This window comes from Belonocnema kinseyi, chromosome 1 (genome assembly GCF_010883055.1).
Source record: "Belonocnema kinseyi isolate 2016_QV_RU_SX_M_011 chromosome 1, B_treatae_v1, whole genome shotgun sequence".
Taxonomy (NCBI): domain Eukaryota; kingdom Metazoa; phylum Arthropoda; class Insecta; order Hymenoptera; family Cynipidae; genus Belonocnema; species Belonocnema kinseyi.
The window spans coordinates 165,030,637-165,045,210 of NC_046657.1; the positions used below are offsets into that span (position 1 = coordinate 165,030,637).

The window sequence follows — 14,574 nt, forward strand, 5'->3', positions numbered from 1 at the left end:
CGCGAAACGGTGCACAACATCTTTGACGCTAATTAAGTTGTAACCTGTAAGAAATGCAGGAACAAATATTCATAAAAATTTTCTCCAATTTATCATTTACAAGTTGTATATATGTTTTTCTAAATAGAGCTAACTCATTTTTCAGAAATTAAGTATTAAGTACTTTAGGTTAGTTGAGGCGCTATGGAACACGCGGCGGGTAAAATAGAACACATGGTGGGCGCTATGAAACAATTGAAATATAAATTTTAATTTGTAAATATTTTTGAAAATTAAAAAAAAGTAATCGACAAATCCAAATTTATGCCATGGAACACCAACTGGAAGAGATATAATGTTAAAATACGTATTTTAAGCAGAACCTAACATACTAACAGTCTTCCTTTTATAATTTGCCATTTTAATAACTTAAATCATGTACTTTATCACTTTTTATTTGTTACAAATATTTCGCAACTATGCCGACCGGCGACAGGCTACACTGACAGTGACTCACAGTGACTGCGACAGGTTAAGTTCGCGGATGTTCTGGTGTTCCATTCCGCCCAATTCAGCTTGTTGCATCTCGCCCCCAATGGAAATTTTATTTGAAATCCGTAATTTACTTTTCTAAATAATTAATAATTAAATCTAATGCCAAGAACATAAAATTTAAACATCATTTTTTGAAATTCCTGCAAGGGAAAATGGGATAAGAACATTATTAGTACATTATTTTCTCTCAGAAATCACACCATTCCTGAGTTCTATTTTACCCGTGTGTTCCGTCGCGCCCCACCTTCCCTTATATTGGGTCCTATACAGGAACCTGTATAGGTTTCATATAAGATCCTATGACTTCTTTCGCCTTTTCTGTTCTTTTTCCAAAAAAGTAATTTTTTTACTTCTAATCTTATTTTTTACCATTGAAAGAAAATCTACTCATCCTATTTAAAATGATTAATACTATGTTAATCGTTTTTTCAACAAAAAATTAATTTGTTTATTTTAAATGTTTTTTTTACGGCCAAAGCAAAAACTACGTGTCCTATTAAAAATTATTCATGAAGTATTTCAATGATTTTTCGATATTTTTTGGGAGCGTAACTTTTGTCTTATTTATTTTGTTCATAGCTTGTGTCGTTTTTCGAAAAAAATTAATTTTTTTATTTTTATTGTTTTTTACGCATAAAACAAATTCAACTTTTATTAATTTTAAGGGGTCTTTTTATAGTTAGGCGTTTGGTACTCTTATTGGTTCAGTCATTTTCCGATTTTAGCATAAATTGTTATGGAAGATATGGAGATTTTTGCTTTTAAGAAGTTCGATTTTACTTTACCTTTTTATTTTCTGCATGACGATGATATCTTTTAATCTGTTCCTCTTGCAAATTTGCAGATGGTTGTCAATGATTTTAACAACTATCATCCAAAACTTTAATTTACCTATAAAATGGAAAGAAATAATAAAATCCGTTTTTTGGATATAGAAGTTATTAAAGGTCAGGAAGGTAATATTATTGCCAATTGGTATAGAAAAAGTACAGTATCAGGTAGAATTAAAACAAATTCTGCTCTTCCTTTTTAAAAGAAAGTTGCAGTAATCAAAAGTTTAGTTGACAGAGCTCTAGGTTTGTCACATGCTTCATTTCACAGAAGAAATTTGAACATTGTTAGAAATATCCTTTTTCTGAATCATTACCCACAAAAATTAATAGAGAAAAATATTAAAATTAGAATTTAATAAATCAAAAGCAGACACAGGCATGTTTTGCCTGCCGATAATAACTTTTTGTTTAATGTTTCCGATACATTTATGATAGGTTTTCATTTCGAACCTTATTTGATTCTCGGGTGTCATGAAAAGGGAATCGAGGTGTTAGTGCTATTCCTGTCTGCTTGAGTATTTTAAATTTTTTTAATTTTAATTTTTAATTTTTTTATTCAAACTAAATTTTTTATCTTTATAAGAGTGTTGTATATGTGCCGAAACTTTGGTGTTTATTCTCTACAAATGTTTTTGGATGTGATTTGATGATGATAAAAATAAAAAAGATGACAAAAAGAAAATAGAGAAGGAAGGGGATTTGGTTGTTTGCCTTCTCACTTTTCTTTCAATAGGAACATTTTATGGTGGTTGTCCAAATTTGGTCGATGGACTCTTGATTTTATTTTCAGGAATTCTGCACATTAACTTGGTTTTGAACGTTAAATAGGATTTTTAATTTGATCTCAATCTCATTAAAATTTATTTAATTTTAAACAGAATCAAAAAAAATCCTTCGAATTCAATGGAATCTAAAGTAAATTATCAAAATTAAATGGATTTAGTGACGGGGATGAAAATAAGCTTTTGAATTCAATAGATTCCAAAGGAAGTTATCCGAGTTTGATGGATTCAGTTTGAATTTTATTTATTTCATTTAATCAAATTCTATTAATTTCAATCTAATTCCATGAACTAATTAAACGTCATGAATTCTAGTGAAAATGCATGAATTCCAATGAACTTACATACATGCGATTCCATATAATGGGATTGTGCTTTATCCTTTGAAATAATCTTAGTTCCAAATAAATTAACCAGATGAGACGAATTCAGTGGAGTCCGGAAAAATTGATTGAAATCTAATGAAAATATGATGAAATATGAGTTTAGATTTAATTCAATCAAATTTAAGAAGATATAATCAAATTCTATGAAATCCAATTGCATTAAATGAATTCTAATTGAATTTCATGAAATCTAATCGATAAAATGGGATCGAAAAGATTCTTCGAATTCAATGGAATCTGAAAAAAATTTTTTAAATTGAGTGGATTCAGTCGAAACCAACGTTATTCTACAGAATGCAATCGAACTCTATGAAGTCTAATCGAATTTTATTAATTTAAAGGAATCTGTATTATCATCAGAGATAGTTACTATCAATCAGTGCAGATACCTTTTTCCCCGCCGCAAAATAAAAATCAACCTATCGATCTCTAATGGCCTAATGGGAAAGCACCCGACCGACAATTGAAAGTTCTGTGGTTCGATTAACAACGGTGCGATAAGAGTAGATCTTTTTTTCAGACAAAACAACTTAATTCTCGAAATCTATTAAGTCTAACGTAATTCCATATAATCCAATTAATAAAACAATATCGAAAAGGATCCTTCGAAATTGAAGGCATAAAAACCAAATTAATTGAATGTAATGGAGTCAGTCAAATCCAACGATACCTAACGAAATCCAATGGAAATAATCATAAATATGAGTTTGAATTTTATTGATTGGATTCAGCCAATTCAATGGAATTTGTTGAAATCCAATCGAATCACATGAAGTCTAATGAAATTCCATAAAATCTCATCGATAAAATAAGATCGAAAATTTCCCTTCTAACTCAAAGGAATCCGAAAGAAATTACCCAAATTTAGTGGATTTAGTAGAACCAAAGATATTCTACAAAATCCAAACGAATTCGAAATCCAAAGAAAATAATCATGAATATGAGTTGGAATTAAATTTATTAGATTTAACCGAGTTAAAACGTGTTAACCGTTTAACTGTGAGGTCTAATGCGAATACATAAATACACATTGATTTAACAGGATCAAAACGAATTATTTGAATTCAGTAGAATCAAAGTAAGTTATCAAGATTTAATTTATTCACTGTAATTCAACAATATTTAATGGAATAGAATAAAAATGTAAATAAACATATGTTTAGATTTATTATATCGTATTAAACAGATACCAATTGGATTTTATAAAGTCTAAAGAAATTCCATAGAAAACAATTAATGAAACAGTATCGAAAAAAATCTTTTAAATTCAATGGAATCCAAAGGAAATAAACCAAATCTAATAGACTAAATGGAGTTCAAGTTTATTTGACAGAATTCTATCGAATTTTATGGTATTCAATCGAATTTCGTAAAATTCAATCGAATTCTATGCAGTCTAATAGAATTTCAGAGAATCCAATTTATAAAACAGGATAAAAAAGATCCTTTGTATCCGATGGAATAAAAAGTAAACGAATCAAAATTAATGGATTCAGGTGAAGCTGACGATATTTAATAAAATTCAATAAAAAATAGTTTAAAATATGAGTTTGAGATTAATTTATTAGATTTTACCGAAACAAATAAAAAAATGTAGCATAAAATCGAATTATATGAATTCCAATCAAATTCTGTCAAAGCTAACATAATTAAATAAAAACTAATTGATAAAAGAAGATCGAAAAGAATCCTTCCAATTTAATGGAACGGCATTGAACGGAATTCAATAAAAATGGATATAAATATAAATTTGTATTTAATTTAATCTAACTAAACAGAATACAATCGAATTCTATGAAGTCTAAAGAAAATTCATAGAACCAAATCGATGAAAAGAGATAAAAAGAATTTGTCGAATTCAATGTAATCTAAAAGAAATTCACAAAAACAAGTAGATTCAGCGGAATCTAGCAATATTTAACGAGATCGAATTGAAATTTTAAAAATGTATATAAGTTTGAATATAACTTATGGACTCCAATCCAATTCTACAAACTTAAATCGAATTTAATGAATTCTGTTGGAATTTCATACAATTCTGTGAAATCCAGTGAAATGCTTTAAATTCCAATTGGATTCCATGGATTTTAATCGGATTCTCCTGATTCCAATTAATGAAACAGAATAAAAAAGGATGCTTTATATTCAATGTAATGTAAAGTACATTAAACAAATTTTATGCATTTGATTTAATTTCATTTAACGAAATTCAGTACCTTCAACTGATACTGAATTCAAGAGAATTTAAGTGCACTCTAAATTCAAGATTAAAATAGAATTAATTTTAACTCTAATTGTTTCAATTCGCAATTGGATCAAATAAAATTCAGTCAGTGTAGGCACTACCATGCGCCTACAAAAAGGGGTTTCGTAGCCTATTAAGACGCCCATTAATTCTTTATAGAATCTTAGGAGGATCTAAGAAAAACATACCAAAAATCCCTCACTTTGTGGAATGGGATAAATGAAATAGAAACACGTAAAGCGAGCGAAGTTTCGCGACCATAGGGTTAAAGGATCAGATGCGGGAATTGATAGGATATAAAATTTTAGCATCGTTTGCTCCTTCTCAATCCCAATCCTTTTCAACTACTTTTCCATCTTTTTTGTTTTATCCATTTAGTTCCTCTTCTTGTTTCCCACAGTTTCCTTTTGTTTGTTATCTCCTAAAACTGCATCGCAGGTTGCCTTTAATCGTTTAGTTCACTGAGAAGAGTCCGCCTTCTGATCTCAATGTTTCAATCCCTTTCAGATACCATTCCATTGAAAGTCTTTCGGTTTTATCGTCTGGCAGAGAACTAATCAATATTGGCTTTAGTCTTCTGCTTGAGGACCATAAAAATGTCGTTTGAAAATTTAAGGAATATAAGCTGAACTGAAAATAAACTTTAATTTTTTAAAGTTTCGTCGCCTCAGGCAGAAATCCTTACAGTTTCGATCGGGTGACCGTCCATTCGTCCTTTGTACTTTTTTTCTAGGAGAGGAAATTCGGGGTGGACAAGTGAGTAAAAATAAGAGGAAAATGACGGGAAGTGAGGAGATGCGAAGTTATGGAAGAGACGGGAAATTAGTGGATAGAAAGAGGGTTTTTTTAGATAGTTCCAAGGAACTTTATTGTTAGTTCAATATTTTTAAGGGATTTAAAAAAATTCATCTTTCGAAGTATTTTAGAATATTGCAATACATTTTTAAAAGATTTAAACCAGTCTAAGTGATTGCAAAGGATTTTAGTGATTTTAAGGGAATTTAAAAAGAATCTCCTAAATGTTCAGAAGACATAGAACAATTTTAGGGGTTTTATAATATTCTTTGCAATTTATTTAAATTTATTTTTAATTCACCCTCAATCTTTGCTCATTGATTCCCAATTCTTGTTAATTCTTTGGGATTCTTCGGAATTCTCTTGAGTTTTTCAATTCACATAAATTCTTATGAATTATATATTTTTTTTTTTACTTTTTAGGGTTTGGTACTCCTGGGCGGAAATTCTGATAGTGTCCTGCGAGTATCCTTCCGAAATGAAGAGAGGGAAAATAGGGGTTGTTAGCAGAAATGGGGTGATGAAGTAGGGGTCGTTGGTGGAGATAAATGAAGGGGGACAAAGTTGTGGCATGAAGGAAGGGTGAAAGAGAAAATGGGTTAGAAATGTAAGGACAAAAGAGGGAGAATTAGCAAAATTGAGGTAAAGTGAGGGAACAAGAATTAGGGAGAGTAACGGAAGATGATATTTGGAGGGGTAAGTGAAGCGAGGAGGAATGAAGAGAGGGGTAGAAGAGGAATTGAAGGAAAATGAGAGCAGAAGTAGGTAAAGCGAGGTCAAATAACGGGAAGTCAGTGAAGTAGGTGAAGTGAGGGGAAGTATGGTAAGCAAGGACGGTAAGTAGAGGAAGTGAGGAGAAATTCGATTGGGGATTTAGTAGGTTAGTGATGATGAGTATCTGAAGAAAAATGATGACTGGTAAAGAGAAGTAGTGGAAAGGGAGTATCAGCTGGAGAAATTAATAGAGGGAGAAGTAGTGAAGGAACACGTTGGGAAAGGGAGAGGTAGAAAGGGAAAGTGAATCGTGAAGTGGGGGAGGGGAGGCAAATAAATGAGAAAATAATTTGGAAAATATGGGAGAAGGAGAAAGGAACGACTTAATTAACGTCTTAATGGGCTAAATTATTTTTCTTTGTAGGTGCACACTGCCTCGAATTTTGGTCCAATTTGCAATAACTATTTTTTTTTTCAATTTCACATTAAATTTCGAAAAGGCCAAGACAAAGAAAGTCACCACTTTTAATTTTTCTAACGTAAAAAGACAAGTTAAAGAAAACTGTCCAGGTTGGAGTTGGCATGACACTTTCATCAAATAAATTTAGTAAACGTATTTTTTTCTCGAGTTGAAAATTCATAGATGTTTTATGTGTTTCTAGATCAGATCTTGCTTATTTGTCCTAATATAATAGACTCAGATAAGAGATATTGAAAATATTTCTAAAAGCTTGACGCTGATTCTATTGTACAAACATCGTTTAAAAGATTGTGAGTATGTATTCAAGTACAATCCAGTGGAAATATATATCTTTTAAATAAGGCTTGGATTCTCAAGAACTACGCACAACGTCTGATAATAAAAGTCAAATTATCTGTTCATCATTAGTTAATATGATCCTTCCTGTGACAATTGTATTAAAAGCTGCAGATTTTCTTGAGTTCTCTTTTCTTAGCCATTCAGTTTTTAGTTGTGTTAATCCGGCATCTAAATAGAATTATCTTTTTGTAATGGGGAAAAAATCTTTCTTGACTCTCCTATTAGCATGTGCAGTCTTATCTCATGCACTTATGGCCTTGTCAGAAAAGAATATTGGTAAGTAAAAAAAAAACTAACCAAATTATTTAAACAATTTATCGTTGTTTGAACATGATTGTAAAAAACAAATTATTTTTGTTTATAACTATAACTTTATAACTATAACTTTCAGGAAATATGTTCGATAACCGTAAAATGACCAAAGGTTTGTTTTTACTTTTAGAGACGACCCTGAAACATTTGAGATTCATGTTGAAAATTTGACTTCCCTACAATAATTTTGAATGGATAGCCTCGATGAATCAACAATTTTTAATTGAAACCTTCCCAAATGGATAACAGTTTTTAAATTAAATATAACAAATGTCATGACAATCTTACTATTAAATATTTAAAAATTGCAAACTTTCTTATTGAAAGCTTTCATAGTCACTTTTGAATTTAATTATATTAGATTTGAATAGTCTAAGTTGATTTCAATTTTATACGTAAAAAATCTTATGGATTTTGAAATTCTTTTAAATTATAGAATATCAAATTTAAATACTAGATAATCGCGAAATTCCGAACTTAAAATATTTATATTTATACAATTTCTAATTCAATGCCTCCAGAATGAATGGAAAAAATTGAAAAATTAAGAAAATACTTTACCAAATCGAAACATTGAAAATGAGAAGATTTTAGAACTAGGTATTGTAAGTGCAATTATTTTTATGTGAATATATTTAAAAATATTAAACATTTTAAATTTAATTTTTATCAACAATTTTAATCAAAAGGCTCAAAATTCAGCAATTTTCAACATTAAAATCTTAGCGATCTTTTTTTTACTCTTTTTCCTGACTTTTAATTTTCAATATCATATCCTAAAATTCTTGAATCTATAGTTCAAGATTAACAAAAATTAATTATTCAAAATTGACAAACATCTATTTGGAAAATTTCAAGAATAAGTAATAATTCTCAATATAATGTTAAAAATCAAACAACTTATATAGTAATTAAAACTTGAAACATTACATTTTTTCCTTTCATATTGAAATTTCAATTAAAATGGTTGAATTTTATGATGTATAGTTAAAATTTATCTACTTCGTAGAAAATTTCAAAATTTTGATGAAAATGAATTTTTTCGTTTGAAAATGAAACTATTTTGACAGGAAATTCATTTTATTTTTTAAAACTCAACTATATTGTTAAAAATTCGTTTTTCAGTTGATGATTTTAATTTTTCATTAAAAACTGAACGACTCTATATCTGTTAAAATTTATCTTTTCGATTGGAAATTCCAACTATTTAGTTGAAAGCTGAACTACTTTGTTACAAATTTATTTATCTGAATAAAGATTCATGATTATAGTTCCATTTTTTGTAAAAATTGTTTCTTTTTAATAAAAAAATTACATAGTTTGGTTAAAATGACAATTTTTCGGTATAAAAATAAGCTTCTTGGTTAAAGATTCATACTTTTTTATTGAAAATTCAACTATTTGTTACAAAATTAATTCACTTTTTTTAAAGTTAACAATTTTGTTAGAAAGTATCCTTTGTGGTTCAAAAGTCATCTATTTTCTTTAAAAAAGTTTTTTTTTGAGGATTTAATTATTTTTTTATAGAATTAATTTCGAACTGAAAACCAGTTGGATTGTCATCATTTGAGTTGATAATTTTAATCTTTGGTTACAAATTTAATTATTTTCTTTAAAATTCGTTTTTTGTCTAAAATTAATTTTTTAACTAAAAATTGAACAATTCGAGTTTTTTTGTAAAGGACTTTGTTAAAAACAACTTATTTTTTGGTGAAAAAATGAACTTCTGTGTAACATGTTCAAAGATTTAGTTAAAAGTTCATCTTTTTTGTTAAAAATTCAACACTTTTATTAAAAAGTAATCCTTTTTGTTTGAAAACTTCCGTGAGTCTAGTTTAGGCAGAGTATACCGTCATAATTTTTTATATAATCAAGTTACCGTATGCAATCCGGCATAATATTAATCAATTCAAATCTTAGTAAATAGATTTTTTTTCTTCGAATATGTTATTGGATTACTAAAGAATCAAAATATCTGTTTATCTCACTTTATGCAACATCCCTGATGTTAGAAAGAAGAACACTTTTTTATCATCCGTCCCTTCCTCCAATGCCAGAACATAATAATAAATTTTAGACAATAGTTGATAATTTTTTCTTTATTCTTTCAGAGGATTCATCGGATATTCATATTCGTAAAAAGTGTTTAATTGATAAAATGCCACACAAACATGTCGCATCAAAAATTCAAGGTGTTCCTAACATTGTCGAAGTTCAAAAAAATTTTGTTACTGCTTGCGCTGGGAGTATATTAGCCTCCGCCATCATTTTAACTGCTGCCCATTGTCTTTCAGCGAAAAATGTTGGTTACTCCGTTCTCTCGTATACACCATTGAAAAAGTTTGGAACTCGCCACAGATTTATGAAGGTAATAAAGCACCCAGACTATAGACGACGTGATTTTTCGAACGATCTTGCCTTGATCAAAATTCTACCACATATCGACTTTCACTTTCATGAGAAAATTGATCTATTTCATGGATATATTTTTCCATTTACTTATGGCACTCTCAGTGGCTGGAAATACATTGACAAGACACCACGGTAAATTACCATAAGTATTTTAAATATTATTAAGCTACACAAAACCCAATTTGACTGATTTAAATTATATAGTGCTTTCCCGCACCTGGTTGCTTTCCCTTCACTACCCAACTTCCCTTCACGGAACTCAAAGACCACCAGACTGAAACCTAAACGGAAAGAGCGTCTAGTGGAAAAACCCTTGGGGGAAGCCAAAATGAGCTTAACTGCAATTACTCTTCTATTGAACAACTGATCTATACTGGATCTCCGTTCAAAGCGGAACCGTTGAGTCACGGTTCAGTCATGGGTCAAGTGATTGCGGGAAATCTAGTCGCCGGGACATCTGATCGCCGGGACATCTAGTCGCCAGCACATCTAGTAGCCAGGACATCTAGTCGCCAAAACAAATCTTTTACGTCATATTCTGTTATAACTTATAACATAAAGTTTCGGCGACTAGAATTGCTAGAGTCTAAGCCTGTCAACTAGATGTCCCAGTGACTACTTTTCCTAGCGACTAGATGTGCTGCGATTAGATGCCCCAGCGAGTAGATGTCCCGGCGATTAGATGACCCGCGACTAATTGTGCTGGCGACTGGATGTCCCGGCGACTAGATGTCACATACTGGTACTAGAGCGTCACTTCTCTAACAACCAATGATCTAAACCGGATCAGTACAGGTAGCACAAGTAATTCAGTACTTTAAATAGTTGCAAAATCCAAACCGGATTAGTCCAAACTGGATGAATACATCAGTACTTCTAACAATTACACGAAGAGCTACTCACTCAGAAGTCTTAGATGGATGCGCGGAAAATCTGAAAAGTAATCTTGCATGAACTATTAGAAATCTGAGCAATCTAGCATTGGTGTAGAAATCTTGGACATTTTTGGCTAAGCGTGGACAGAGATGAGGTGGTCTGGTGCTGGAGTCTTCAGCGAGTGTAAATTTGGTCCCAAATACTCGTTTGCAAGATGTCTCGTTTCCACCACTACGCCGCCTCACTCAGCACGGGAAAATTCCGTCTCAATCTTACAGCTGAGTAAAGGTTCGTGGTGGTGGAAACGAGACACTTGAAAAACGGGTATTTGCAGCTGAACTTCCCCTCCCTGAAGAACCCTGGCCTGCAGCATTCTAACACACGCTCCTAGGTGGGAAGCGGACAGCCGACTAAAATCTGAATTCGAAAGCCATCATGTTTAGCCGACTCAAGGAGAATCCCACGTGAGTTTGATTGCGAGCGCGGTAGGAAATCTTGGAACTCCCGGCAATCTCAACAAAATCTTCGAAATCTCTAAAAGAATTCAATACAGATTGACGCAATGACAATTTTAAGATTTCCAGACTTCGAAGTGAGTAGCCCCTCGCAATCACTACAACTTAATCGGATCTGTTCAAATCGGATGAGCACATGAGCGCTCAAAACAATCAGTTAATTCAACAAATAATTTACTCGCGAAAAATATAGTTTGGAAACCGTTCGAATAATTCAGGGTCCCATGAGGAACTGAACTGCAGTTATCTCTAGCCATTCCATACAAAATTCTCACTTATAAGGCAGGGTAAGGTAGAAAGAAATGTTCAGGTTGGTAAAGAAAGGGTCACTTTGGAAACAGTAGCTAAAAATTATGTACTTTAAAACTGAATTTTCCACATTTATACTCATCTTTCGATATTTTTCATATTTTACGAAACGTTAACCAATCTTAAACAGCCGTCTTGAGGTTCCTTAGCTACGTGAGTGAAACTTGTAGAGCGGGACCTGTGGATTATGATTTTTAAAATATGCTTTTAATTTTTTTAAATAAACAAATATGACAAAAAAATTGCCATTTTTTCTGTTTGACGTTCCCGGTTCTCCTCGGTAACAAGCACATTTTTTAAATCGCCTCAGTTTCATAAAGTAAAATTAGTTAAATATATTTCAATATCATATAGAAAAATCAAACAAAATTTGTATTAACAAATTATTTGTTGAAAGAATTTTTTTTACGATTTTCCATAATTTTACGTTTTTTAAGTTATATTGCAAGAAATTTGGATGAAAACAATATAATGATAAAGAAATTTCTTCTTGAGATTAATATTGTTAATATTAAAAACATATTTATTAAACAAATGCATAAGTCAGGCATTTGTCGGAAGAAAAATTCGTTTTTTTTAATGCTAGTCCTTTCAGTTGGGAATTTCATGAGAATTTCAGAAAGATTCATAACTAGTCGATAGATTTTATGATCTTTTACACAAATTTATTAAACAAATGCATAGATAAGACCTTTGTCAAAATAAAATTTGTTTTTCGATGACAACTTTTTCAATTAGGAACTTTATGATAATTGCAGCAATACTTGATAATTAAGTGATCAATTTTATTTTTATTTTTTTAAGAATTTTAATAAACGAATTGATTATCAGGGCACGTTTCGACGGAAAAATTCTTTCTTTTTTCGACGTCAGACTTTTCAATTTGCATCTTTACAAGAAATTCAACAAGATTCATGACAAGTTGATAAATTTCATGATTTTTTATTAACGAATTTAACAAACAAGTGCATTACCTGGGCACCTGTAGAGGAAAAAATTAGTTTTTTCAATATGAGTCTTTTTATTTGGAAACTTTATGATAAATTCAGAAAAATTCATAACTAATTGATAAATTTTATAATTTTTAAAACGAATTTAACAAACAGATAGTCTAAACAAATTTAATAAGCATGTGCATTATTAGGGCATTTTTCGAAAAAAAACATTTTTTTCTCGAAAAGTGCTTTATTTATGCATTTGTTTATTGAATTTGCTAAAAAAAATCATAAGATTTATCATCAAATTATGAAGTTTTCTCAAATTAGCATAAAGTTTCTAATTTTAAGGAATGACAGAAAAAAACTAAGTTTTCTGTCAGAAAATGCCTGATTAATGCATTTGTTTATGATATTAACATTAATAATCTTAAGAGAAATGTCTTTATCATTATATTTATGAATTTATCAATTTTTTATTTTTTAATATTGACAAGTCTTTAAATAATGTTGCTCTTTGAAACTTAGGCGATTTCAACCATTTTCATGTTATACAAGAACACCCGGAACGCCAAATAGAAAAAATGGCTATTTTTTCTTTATATTTGTTTATTTATAAAAAAATGAAATCCTAATTTAAAAATCAGACTTGACAAATCTCTTAGAAATCCTATAAGCGTTTTTAAAATTTTTTGTCCGAATCAGTCAATATTTGTGAGCTGCACGTTATTTTTAACCAAAAAAATCATTTTTTTCCACTGTGCACCGTCCTCTCCCGGTGAACGAGTATTGCCCACCCTGAGCAAAATTGTTCGAAATAAAAAGTTTTTTCGTCGTCAGAAGTTCAGATATTTAAAAAACCCAACGTGGTTTTAAAGGTTGCATTAATACCTTTCAAATTCAATTGTCTTTGTAAACAAACAAAAAAATTGATTTTTTCATAGTAAAAAAAACAATAATTAAAAAAAATTTTTTTGCTCTAAAAAATAAACGTGTGTAAGTTTGGAAGGAACTGATAGGTTAAAAAAACCCGAAATGATATAGATGTGTATTTTTATTTTCGTTAAAATGACCTTCAGATTACATTTTTATATTGATCCGTTTTAAAGTTATTACATTTTTCAGAAAAAAAAACGCTTTTTTAACGCTGAATTTTTCAGAATCTATGCATTATAGAAACAAGCACCAAAGTGAAAAAATGTTTTTTTTTTACATGTAGAATAAGTATGTGTGAAGAAAAAATAATTTTAGCGAAAAAATTCTTTTTATTTTTTACCATTTTTGTTTTTATTTTTAATTAAAATTTTCTAACTTTTTTACACCAAATAATATATTTATAAATCTGGCAACTATTTTCTTTTATGTATGAAAGTTAGAAAATATTAATTTTTAAAAAATTGTCAAAAATGAAAAAAAAATTGTTTCGCAACATTATCTTTTCTTCACACATGATTATTATACAGATAAAAAAAAATTCTTTTCTTCTTGCAGTTTTTTCCTATAATGCATTGATTCTGAAAAATTCAGCGTTAAAAAAAGTGTTTTTTTTTATTTAACAAAATTTTTAACTTTAAAAGGCTCAATAAAAAGATGTCGTCCTGAGCTCATTTTAAAGAAAATAAAATGCGCATCTATATTAATTCGGGTTTTTCTTTAAACGTACAAGTTCCTTACAAAATTACAGACGTTTTCTAGGAACAAAAAAAATGCAAAAAATTATTGTTTTTTTTTTTTACTATAAAAAAATCAATTTTCAGTGCTTTTTTTAAAGCTAGTAGCATTTAAAAGGTATTTGCTCAATATCTAAAATCACGTTGAATTTTTGTAAATATATTATTTTTGGACAAAGATATAAAACTTTTTATTTCGACCAACCCGAAATATTAATTTTATTACAAATTATCGACAATTTACTGAAATTGTTCGCAAAATTTTATTTCTGTTATTACTCGAATAAAAAATCCCCCACATTACTTACTATAATGCTACGAATACGAGGTGTGCTCAAAAAATAAGGTGACTTTATGCTTTTCTCAAAAAATATTCATTTATTCCTCAATATTTATGTTGTCCCCTTCAAAGTAATCCCCCTCAGATATAATACAC

At 29.8% G+C, this 14,574-nt stretch overlaps 1 protein-coding gene across 1 annotated transcript in view; it reads left to right on the forward strand.

The window, feature by feature from the left end:
* Positions 1 to 7,300: 7,300 nt before the first annotated feature.
* Positions 7,301 to 14,574, forward strand: part of LOC117180905 (trypsin-1-like) — an 8,393-nt gene continuing 1,119 nt past the window's right edge. The window contains exons 1-3 of the mRNA XM_033373516.1: positions 7,301 to 7,385; positions 7,501 to 7,533; positions 9,533 to 9,965. Of these exons, the coding sequence (XP_033229407.1) occupies positions 7,301 to 7,385; positions 7,501 to 7,533; positions 9,533 to 9,965 (551 nt within the window). The remainder of the gene's footprint in view (positions 7,386 to 7,500; positions 7,534 to 9,532; positions 9,966 to 14,574) is intronic.